The sequence below is a fragment of the Leopardus geoffroyi genome, chromosome C3, assembly GCF_018350155.1.
Source record: "Leopardus geoffroyi isolate Oge1 chromosome C3, O.geoffroyi_Oge1_pat1.0, whole genome shotgun sequence".
In the NCBI taxonomy this organism is placed as follows: domain Eukaryota; kingdom Metazoa; phylum Chordata; class Mammalia; order Carnivora; family Felidae; genus Leopardus; species Leopardus geoffroyi.
This window is the reverse complement of record NC_059338.1, coordinates 136,020,011-136,031,657: the sequence shown is the minus strand read 5'-3', so window position 1 is coordinate 136,031,657 and position 11,647 is coordinate 136,020,011. Positions and strand designations below refer to the sequence as shown.

The 11,647-nt window shown below is 38.3% G+C and overlaps 1 protein-coding gene across 3 annotated transcripts in view; it reads right to left on the bottom strand.

Annotated features, from left to right (window-relative positions):
- Nucleotides 1-5,623: 5,623 nt before the first annotated feature.
- The window catches only part of CPA6 (carboxypeptidase A6), a 522,469-nt gene continuing 516,445 nt past the window's right edge, over nt 5,624-11,647 (bottom strand). For all 3 annotated transcript variants that reach the window (XM_045455003.1, XM_045455001.1, XM_045455002.1), the window contains 2 exons: nt 9,163-9,247; nt 5,624-6,253 (listed from right to left, as the gene is read on the bottom strand). In XM_045455003.1, the coding sequence (XP_045310959.1) occupies nt 6,066-6,253; nt 9,163-9,247 (273 nt within the window). In that variant the 3' untranslated portion in view covers nt 5,624-6,065. The remainder of the gene's footprint in view (nt 6,254-9,162; nt 9,248-11,647) is intronic.

Here is an 11,647-nt window from a genome sequence, read left to right as displayed (position 1 = left end):
GTCTGTACCTCCGAATGGGACCTTATTGGAGGCACCTGGGTGGCTTAGTAATTAGGCACCTTATCGGGGCACCTGGGTGGCTCAGCCGGTTAAGTGTCGACTTTGGCTCAGGTCATGATCTTGTGGTTCATAGGTTCAGGCCTGCATCCGGCTCTGTGCTGACAGCTTGGAACCTGCTTTGGATTCGGTGTCTCCCTTTCTCTCTGCCTCTCCCCAACTTGTGCTCTGTCTCTCTCTCTCACAAGAAAGACTAAACATTAAAAAAAAAAAAAAATAATTGGACCTTATTGGAAACAGGGTCACTGCAGATGTAATTCGTTAAGATGAGTTCATACTGAAGTAGGGTGGGCTCCTAATCCAATATGACTAGTGTCCTTCCAAGAACATGGCCATGTGAGAACAAGAGACACACAGTGGGGGGAGGCCATGTGAGAGGAAGGCTAAGTTTGAAATTATGTAGCAGCAAGGAACACCAAAGATTGCTGGCAACCAACCAGCAACTAAGAAGAGGCAACCAACCAGCAACCCTATAGGTTTTAGAGGAGGCAGTGCCCTGACCTTCCTTGATTTTGGACTTCTAGCCTCTAGAACTGAGATGACAAATTTTTATTGTTTTAAGCCACCCAATTTGTGGAAATTTGCTAAGGCAGTCCTACAAAACTGATATACTCACTAAAACGATCTGAGAGTTACAACTTAACATAACCAGAATCTGTAAAATTGCTTTTAATAGTAGTGGGGATGGGGAAGTGTCTTGCTAAACTATTTTCAAAAATGCAGGTGCTGTTTTTAGTTTGAAGTTAACTTTTCCATTCCTAAGCAAGTATTGATATAAATAAAACACTTTTTGTTCTCAGCACCCCTCCTCACACATAGCACCTAGCAATGTGCCTTGAACATACATCATCCAACAGTACATTTTGTGACTTAGTTTTAAAAGATTAAAAATGAAAATAGCCTATAAATATTAAAATATCCACTTATAGAATTTGAGCTGTAAAATATATACAGTGCTACCGAAATGCAAGAGTAATCACTGAAAAGAATTTACATGAGGTTCATGAAGGCAAAATTTCATTCTGAATTGATGAGTGGATAATAGAGAAACTATATACCCAGCTAGTCTGTGGATTATTTAGCTTGTATATTTTCTGTTGACCTCTTTTTGGCTTTGAAAAAAAAATACTCAGCACCTGCACTATGTGAAGGGCAGAGAAAACTAAAATAATAATATAAATGTAAGTTCTTGATATTAACTTGCTAATCTATGCCATAGGGCATGGAATAGATGGCAATTAAAAATATAATACAAAATTGATTGGGGGGGGTTATCTATAAGTTATTTTCTTCTTCCTGGATATTCAAGAGTTGTTTGTTGTTGGATTGTTACAGGGGAGATCATGTTTGATGGGAAAGCATCAATAGACACCAGCAAATGGTCTGGATACAGAAAGCTAACAGACTGGGGGGAGCACAGCATGCTCGCAATCAATCGGGAGAGTTTCCTGGTGTCAAGGACTCATGATGGCCAGTGGATGACAGCAGGCAACTGTATGCCTTTTTGTCAGGTGCTTTGAGAAGTAGCACCTTTCCATCGTTGGGAGTCTTCAGAAACTTCGGGCCCTTCTGGTCATTCTGGACATTTTGGTTTTCACCTGATCTATGGATAGAAATAATTAGTATAAAAACAACCCTCCAGTCCCAGGTCATTTGTGAGCATTTACCACCAGACTGGATGAACTGAAGTTAAAATTCCCAGGTATACTATTTCTTAGCAGGACTGAGCCTCAAACCTGCCTGAGATCCATTCCTACAAACATATAACTGGAACTACAAGATAAAAAGATATATTAGATTTGTAAAGCATAGAAAAGATTAGTATTTCCTGATTGTCTACTATATTCTAGGTTCTGTGCTAGGCATTTCACATATGATCTCATTTAATATTTCTCTTAAATTTAGTTTTAAATTTTTATTGAAATAATGTACATTTTATTAACATCAAAAAGACTGGGTGGCAAATAGTTGGGAGTTCACTTTAAGAAACACTTTTCCTAGGACACAAAGAAATGGAAAAACATTCCATGTTTATAAATTGGAAAAACAAACATTGTTAAAATGTCCATATTACTTACAGCAACCTGCATATTTAATGCAATCCCTATCAAAATATCACTTTTCACAGAGCTAGAACAAATAATCCTAAAACTTTTATGAAACCACAAAAGGACCCCTAATAGCCAAAGCAATTCTGGAAAAGAAAAACAGAACTGGAGGCATCACAGTTCCTGATATCAAGCTATATTACAAAGCTGTAGTCATAAGACAGTATGGTCCTGGCACAAAAACAGACACACAAATCAATGGAACAGGATAGAAAACCCAGAAATGGACCTATAACTTTGTGGTCAGTTAATCTTCAACAAAGCAGGAAAGACATTAATAGACACTTTTCCGAAGAAGACATCCAGATGGCTAATAGACACATGAAACATGCTCAACATCACTCATCATCAGGGAAATACAAATCAAAACCATGATGATGTACTATGTCACACCTGTCAGAATGGCTAAATTAACAACACAAGAAACAACAGGTGTTGGCGAGGATGTGGAGAAAGGGGAACCCTTTTTGCACTGCTGGTGGGAAGGCATATAGATGCAGCCACTGTGGAAAAGAGTATGCAGGTTCCTCAAAAAATTAAAAATAGTTACCCTTAACCCAGCAATTGCACTACTAGGTATTTATCTAAAGGATACAAAAATGCTGATTCGAAGGGGCACATGCACCCAATGTTTATAGCAGTGCTATCAACAATAGCCAAATTATGGAAAGAATCCAAATGTCCATCATCTGACGAATGGATATACATATTTATTACTCGGGGATAAAAAAGAATGAAATCTTGCCATTTGTAACAATGTGGATGGAACTAGAATGTATTATGCTAAGCGAAATAAGTCATAGAAAGATAAATATCATATGACTTTTCTCCTATGTGGAATTTAAGAAACAGATGAACATACAGGAAAGGGGGGAAAAAGAGGAGGGTGGAAAACAAACCGTGAGAGACTCTTAACAATAGAGAACAAACTAAGGGTTGATGGAGGAAATTGGGGGAGGGATGGGCTAAATGGGTGATGGGTATTAAGGGCATTTGTTGGGATGAGCCCTGGGTGTTATATGTAAGTGATGAATCGTTGAATTCTACTCCTGAAACCAACATTGTACTGTATGTTAACTAAAGAATAAAAAAAAAGTGTTAGAATACTTCCAAAACAAACAAAAAAACACTCTTCCTTTAAAAGGAATATACTTTGTATATTTTTCATAATTAAAAAAAAGCCAAATAATAACGAGGTTTATATTAAAAACAGTAGTCCTCTACTTCATCCTTCCTTATTCCCAACTCCCTCTCCTTAGCCCAATAATTCTTAATCTTTGACATTGTTTCTTCTAGAATTTACTTTCTTATGTCTAGGTAACATGCACATCCTGTTATTTCTTGATTTTTTTCTTTCAGTTTTGATATTGTCTATTGACTTCCTGCTACAGCAGATGAAGATTTAACTCTCCTATACCCCTCCTTTCACACACAGTACTTCCTCCTCCCCTTCAAATATATTTATATCACTGTTTTTGGTTAAATTGATATTTAGGGCTAAAATTATTTTAAATATATGAATACTGTTTATAGCTAAGTCATATAGTATATTATTATTTCTTCTCTTCTGTAGCCATTGTTTGCACCACAATTAACAGCTGCATTTTGTTATTATTTTCTTGGTTTCTGTGCTTTTATTACTAATCCATCCCCAGATTTTCTGATAGAAGTAAAAATTGCCTCTGAACATGTGTTCTGTTTCATGTTCATCTTGGAGAATTTCATCTGAGACTGTAGTTCTCCTTCTATTCCACTTTGGTGGTTCTGTAAGCCTGTTTTGCAGCTATTAGACTTTTGTCTTCACTGTTATCTTGAGATTTTTTCCCCATGACTTTCTCCTGAATTCCTGATTTCTGAGATCCTATATCTTTTTCTTGGTTTAATCCCTCAGTTTGGTAGAGTAGATCCCTCAGGATTTTCCTGAGAAAGGTTAATAATTTAGGACCTCAATTCTTTGAAAGTGTTTGTATTTTACCCTCACTTTTCATTATCATTTTGCTGGGTGTAGATTTTTAGGACAGAATGGCCCCTGAAAACTAAGGCATTTCTCCATTGTCTTCAAACTTCAGTGGTGCTGTTGAAAAGTTTCATGTTACTCTAGTCTTCTCTCCTTTGTGATCATCTCCCCCCCACCCCCAACTCTTTCTGGAAGTTTTCAGGCTCATCTTTTCATCCTGAGAGGATTTGTGTTTCCTTCTACCAAATTCTTGGAGGGGATAACCAATCTGGGATTAGTCTGAATTAAATTCTTGGCTAGAGGTTTATCAGACCATTTAAGTAATCTGAATTTGGCCCACAAATTGGTGAGAACTGACCTATGATTCAGCTGTAGTTTCTCCCCTCTCTACTCTTGCCAAATTTTTAAATAGTCAATTGTCCCTTGAAGACAGTATGGGGGTTTATTTATAATTTACCCTTAAACTGAAGGTATAGCCCTTTGGAATCTTAGAATTCTGGTAGGAGGAGAATCTGTTATTAGACTTCCCACCTTGGAGTAGCCTTGGGCTTTGTTCTCTGTTCCCATCCTCCAAAATGCTGTGAAAATCAAAGTCTGCACTCACCTATCTTGACAGATGCTCTCAGGATAACAGTGTACCACTTACCTTTCTAGGTTCCTGCCTTCACTCAATGCCTAACTGGAGATTTTCTTACTTTCTTGTTTGATGTCTTAAAGATGATTAAAAAATATTTTGGGGCACCTGGGTGGCTCAGTCGGTTAAGTGACTGATTCTTGATTTTGGATCAGGTCATGATCTCATGGTCATGAGATTGAGCTCTGTGTTGGGTTCTGTGCTGACACTGCGGAGCCTGCATGGGATTCTCTCTCTCCCTCTCTCTCTCTCTGCTCCTCCCCTGCTTGCACTCTATCTCTAAAAATAAATAAGTAAACATTTAAAAAAATTATATTTTGTCCAGAAGTTTTAGTTATTTCCAGCAGTCCAGACACCTGTCCTGTCATATTCTTGAAAATGGAAATATCACTTAAAAATTTTTTTTATGTTTATTTTTGAGAGAAAGAGACAGGGTGCAAGAGAGAGAGGGGCAGGGAGAGAGAGAGAGTCACAGAATCTGAAGAAGGCTCCCAGGATATGAGCTGTCAGTACAGAGCCCGACCTGGAGCTCAAACCCACAAACCTTGAGATCATGACCTGAGCCAAAGTCAGATCCTAAACTGACTGAGCCATCCAGGTGCCCCATATATCACTTTTCTAAGTCTCAATTTACTCATATGAAAAATGAGGATGATAGTAGTATCTACCTCATATATTTTGAGTAATAAATGAGATTATCAGTATAAAGTTCTTGACACTGTGTCTGGCACCTCAATTAATGTTTACTTTTTTTTTTTTTTTTGTAAATGGTATTCTCAGAGTCTGAACATGAATGCTTTATCTTGCTGTATTTTTATAGGTATATGAGGCACTAATGCCAGTGATGAAGATGTGAAGCACCTGAGGTCTCGTTAAGTTTATATTTATTAAGAAATATAGTTCATTTGAAAAGTTTCCGTTTCAAATGAAAACCAAGAGATTACACATTAGTAGCCTAGATCTTAACTGAGAAAAGGAGATTTATTGCAGTGAAATTCTTAATGTGTACATTTCTTGAGACAATAGAGTTTGAAAATATCCCCTCTCCCCCTTAATCAAATAGAACTCTAAACGTATATAACATGAATGCTTCTCTTAGAGCAAACTAGGGTATGTTCAATTTTTTTTTTTTACCAATTTTTTATTGCCACAGAAATGTGAATTGCATGAGTAGGTCCTTTTAAAGTGCACAGATATGTTCATTCTAAGAAATTGCTCTTCTCTTTAAAAAAAAATTTCCCCCACTGCCGGGTGGCTCTTGCACAGAATTAGCTCTCTCTCTGGTGGTTGCCCTGACCCTTGGGCTGTCTCAGGGACATTCCTTTAGTAGGTGTATTGTGATGTTCTTCACAGCCAGCATGGTCTCTGTACAGGTCGGTTTGATGAGCATCTCTGGGAGTAAAAATCCAAAATGTCCAGTGTCACGAAGTTCAAAAGCAAATGTGTAGGGTATTCCATTTTTGTAGGCCCAATCCATTGAGCTACCAGAGCTCACATCTAAAAATAAAAAAAAAAAAAAAAGAGCCTCACTAAAGAGTCTGCATAACTTTCAAAGTTTATATATAGTACTTGCTTACTAAGCTATCCTAAATCCTCACAATTAAATACTGTTTCAACAAGAATGATTTAACAGTGGTTCCTTGGCAGTTGGCTCATGGAACTAAAAATCCTACCTGCCATCATCTTTGAGGATCTAGTGTAAGTAGTAATGCTTTTCTAGTGTGATGATCTCAAGATTTCTCAGCCTCAATTCCAATAACATTTATCTCCACCCACACTTCAGCCCCCACCTCTCCCCCTCTACAAACTAATCCCTGGCTCAGTTTCTTTGCTTTCACTCCTTGAGAGGAAGCTGGAGAAAGTCTTTGCTGTAAAATCACTCTAGTCACTGACAGCCTGTTCCTGGCTCCCTGGAGCCAGCTGCTCCAGGCTCCTTTTTCTAGACCTTCACTTAATGAACTTTCTCACGCTCTTATGGTCCTGTCCTTCACTTTACCATTGTCCCCAGGTCCACACAAGGTAATCAGCCCACCACCTCCTCTACTGACACCACAGCCCTCTGGCTTTCTTCCTTCCAGCTCAGAGGAGGAGAGGATGCTTGTATTTTACAGGTGTCATCTTTTGATTCTATTCATCATGGTCTTCTCTGGTCTCTGGTCTTCTCTGGGACCTCGTTTCAATAATTAAACCACACTCTCTTGCATCTGCATTGACCACAATATTCAAGCACTGATTTCCTATAGCACTTCCTTCTTATGCTATATACCATCCTCCTTGCTTTGGTCCTTTTGCTTTAGAATGCAAAGAGACTCTATATATGTTGCCTCTGTATCCTCAGCCACTTTCAATCTGGTTCTTGCCTCTACTTGTCTATGAAACCTTAGTTCTTGAAGGTCACCGATGACCGCAGGCCTAATCTCCTTTCTTGTTTTTGTTGTTGTTGCTGTTGGTGGTGGTGGTGGTTTTTTTCCCCCCCTCTCAGATGCCACTTTCAACCTCTCAACAACATTTAGCATAGCTGATAATCCACTGGCAACTCTCTCCTCTCTCTGGCTCCTGTGACCTCACATGCTTGTGAGCTTGTCAGCACAGAGGTGAAAGTGCAGGCATTAGAGGCAGACTAAGGGCTCAGCCTGTATGTATCCCACCACCTACTGTGACTTGTCTGAACCATAATTTCCCCTTTAGAAAAAGAGATTATAATACCTGCTGCGTGGTGGTGTTGTGGAAATTAAATGAAATAATGTGCTAAGGGACATAAGCCCCTATTATTTTGCATCTTGACACCCCAAAGTGCCTAGTATGTCGTTTTTTAGCATAACAGGCTCTTAATAATTGTTTAATAAATTTTTAAGAGAAGAATCTTTATATACTTTTTTCTTGAAATCAATATGATCCAGACTGACCTAACACTATTACTATTAAAAAATTTTTCAGAGCATGTTCATCTGCTCAAATAATACCACTTTTTATGCAGCTTCTGTCAGGACAAGTTGGAGATAGATTATTAAGTTAAGACAATTAAATGACTTTGCTGTTTCTCAGGCTCCTCTTGCTTTGGTTAAGGACAAAAGGTAGGTGGTGGCTTCATTGTCCCTCTGGATTAGAGTACACTGGAACTGCAAATAGTGGTCATAGAAGCCAAAGTCAGAGTCAATATGTGCCAAGAGTTACGTCATGGTGATGTGACAGCCTCATTTCTATGGTAACAGATTGTTCTTGGTAAATATAATACCATGACTGTAACTTCATACCAAGCTTAAAAGGTGAAGTGTAAGATTTTTAAAAATTAATATTAAAAACTAATGTATACTATGTGGGTGATAATTAGGAATATGATTTTAAAAAAATGCTATCTTTCCTCCTTCAGCATGGCCGTACTGAAAAACAGTTCTAAAGAGGTCAGCATGAGACCAATGATCACAGACTTTGCAAAAAATTCTAATACTTAAGACATTCTCATTATTAGGATAAACTTACATGAGAAGCAATGTTAATTGACAAACCAAGCTTTTCTTCTGAAGGCTCAAGAAAGTGAGTGGTTAGGAATATAATAATGGGTAGGTTAAAGAAATCAAGGAGAAATTTCGTACTTCACTGAAAGCGAGATTGGGTGCCACTCTCTATACATACACATACAACCTGTGTGTGTATATGTGTGTGTGTGTGTGTGCGCGCATATGTAGACATTAAGATGTATATGACTTCATGCTAAATTTTCCAAGTCATATAATTAATGAATTTTAGAGTTTAAAAGACCATGAGAAATGACCTTGTCCAATTCCTCACTTAAAAGTGGTGGAAACTGAGGCCCAGGATTAGTATCTTGGCCAAGAATGTATCACAGTTAGCTGGAGAATTAGGACTAGAATCCATGTCTTCTGATTCTTCAAGTTCTTTCCATATACCCAGTTGTTCTTTATTTCATATAAAGTAAGAAATATTTTAATTACCTTTTAAGGGGAAATTCAGCTTTAGGTGTTATGTAAAAAACAGAATTTCCTAACAAGAATGGTGGAGGAAAGGAATAAAAGGGAAGCTCTTTTAGGGCTGAGATATTACTTCATTACCTTCTCAAGGCCCATTTCCACCCTTATAGTAGTTACAATTGCTTAAGGAGCCCACTTGGGCACTTTCTACTGTCATAAGATCTCAATTCAGCTTTGTAGTCATTACTACATGCTTAGAATATTCTCCGCTTAGAATTTATTTAAATTGGTACAATGATTTCTGTCATGCAGTGTAAAACTAATCAGATATAAACTCCCTCCATCTTCCTTGGCTAATTTGGTTGTCAAAAATTTCTCTTTAAAGGGGAACACACTTTCTGTTTTTTTAAAGGGAAGTCATTATACAGGATCTTGGTTCAAGAGATGATTCTAAAACAAAATACACAGGAAACTTACACAATGTGCTGGAGGCAGGTCCATATCTATATTGTACCCCATATACCGACCGAAGTGCATTCACAGCTTTATAAGCTGCAGATTCCTGTGAGGGAAAATGGAAAACTTCTATCACTTTCCATCACTGCATTGAAACCTTTGGAAACACTGGCATGTTGTCTGAGCATTATCAGTCATCAATTTGGAGAGCAAGGTTGGGCACATTAGGTAGTAGCTATGTTTAATAATAATATTATTCTTTGACACGTGCTGCAGTTTACAATGTGTTTTGGAACACATTATTTGCTTTGACTGATGCTCACACCAGACCAGTGATCAATAATATTTCCACTTGACAAGAAAAGAAAGGCTCAGCAAGGCTGGGATTACATGGCAAGCAGCGGTTAAGTACCCATATCTTCTGATGCTGATTTAGTGTTCTGTCCTCTTCACTTTTATTCAGAGGCACTTGTTTTTATAAATTACAAAATACTTGATAGGGAAGAACGTCAGTCTTCCTCAAGGCTACATATGCAGTGTTTAGCAATGTGCCTGTGTATAACAGATGCTTAATCAATATTTCTTGCGTGAATGTTGAATAAGCATAGCTCTGCAAGAGTATCAAGATAATCTTATTGATCCTTAAGTACATACTTCAGTGGCTATGTACAAGGTATTTAAAGCACATTTGCATCAATTAAGAAACCCTTTAGTTCAGGAAGAGTGACTTCTTTTATGCTATTCATTTATCTCCAGGGGAATGGGAATACAATTTCAGAATGCTCCATGACTTCTAAGGTTACATACGCCTCTGACGGAGCTCAGGTACTGCTAAGATGTAGAAATTCTGAGGTGGAACTCTTCCAATCAATGCCAAAAATCGGAAGAATAATCAACACAACAAAACTACTAAAAGGTGAATATTCTAACATGAACTGAAAGGATACGGACTACACTTCAAAACATTTTCAAATGGTATAGCAGCATTAGTTTCAATAAGGAGTCAGAGAAGTATTGTATGACCAGCAAGAGGAAAAGAAGTATGTTGAAACCAGTATACAACTCTCCCGTTTCAATTTGCCTATGAATAATTTAATACATCAGTTGAAGTACTCTGGGCAACATGGTGCCGTGTGTTGGCCTTGGCTGCAGCTTGCTGTCCTCATTCACCTCAGGGATGAATAAAGCAGCCTCTGCAGCAAATGCCACTTGCTGTGGATATTAAGGGGCCAGGCTCCAGAACCTGGCAGACAATTTATTATTGATCTCACTGATGATGAATTTCTCCTCTCAGGAGCCAACAGAGAAGGAATGTAAACACCCTAATACCAAAAACCTTTATGGAGAATGTTCTAAGATTTTAACATCTTCTCCAATGGTTTTAGCAATATTCCATGGCAAGGGCAGATATTTCTACATTTAGAAGATTATTGCATTCTGCTGGTGGGGAGAGTTTTGTTCCTCATTATTCCGGAGGACTAAATTCCCACCCCGAAATCTACTAAGAAAAAAAAAACACAACCTCTTGGCCTCTTTGCAAAAAAACCCATAGGCATAGCTTTAGCCTTTTGAGCTCCCTGCACTTCTGCCACTCAGGTGCAGGTGCATGTTGGTGAGAGGTTTAGATAGGATCATTCCACAAAAAATGAAAACTTCATAACATTTTCCAAGAATTATTTTCCAGGGTTGTGTAGCTAGACACCTATTTGAAAGAGTTAAAGCAATTCCTCCTTTCTTTATTGTTTCCTCTTTCCACTTGTCCCAGGCCTCACTTATTAAAAAAATTTTTTTTAATGTTTTCACTTATTTTTGAGAGAAAGAGAGAGACAGAATGTGAGCAGGGGAGGGGCAGAGAGAGAGACACACACATGAATCTGAAGCAGGCTCCAGGCTCTGAGCTGTTAGCACAGAGCCCAACATGGGGCTCGAGCTCATGAACCGCGAGATCATGACCTGAGCCGAAGTTGGAGGCTTAACTGACGGAGTCACCCAGGCGCCTCCAGGTCTCACTTAATTGAACCTCAGCTAAATAAGGATTATTTTTTATTCCTTTTTTCCCTCTTCTTTTCTTTCTGAGAGAGAATGTGTGTGTGAGTGGGGGAAGGGCAGAGAGAGGGGGAGAGAGAGAATCTCGAGCAAGCTCCATGCTCAGCGGGGCTTGAATTTATGACTCTGAGATTATGACCTGAGCTGAAATCAAAAGTCAGATGCTTAACCAACTGAGCCACTCAGGTGTCCCCAATTATTTCCATATTTAAAGCAGCTTAATGAATGACCTAAAAATGCTAGCAGAAACACAGACTCTACCATATTGATGGAAATGTTTTTGAACAATTTATTAGAATTTAATGGTTTCTGGTTAACATTCAGAGACTACCTAGTTTCTGAGAATTTTAATCTTGGCTGTAATGACTTAGCTTATATGTAACCTGGTAACAGAATTTCTCAACAGTGGCACTATTGACAGTCTGGACCAAATAACTCTGTTGTGTGGAGGCTGTCCTAT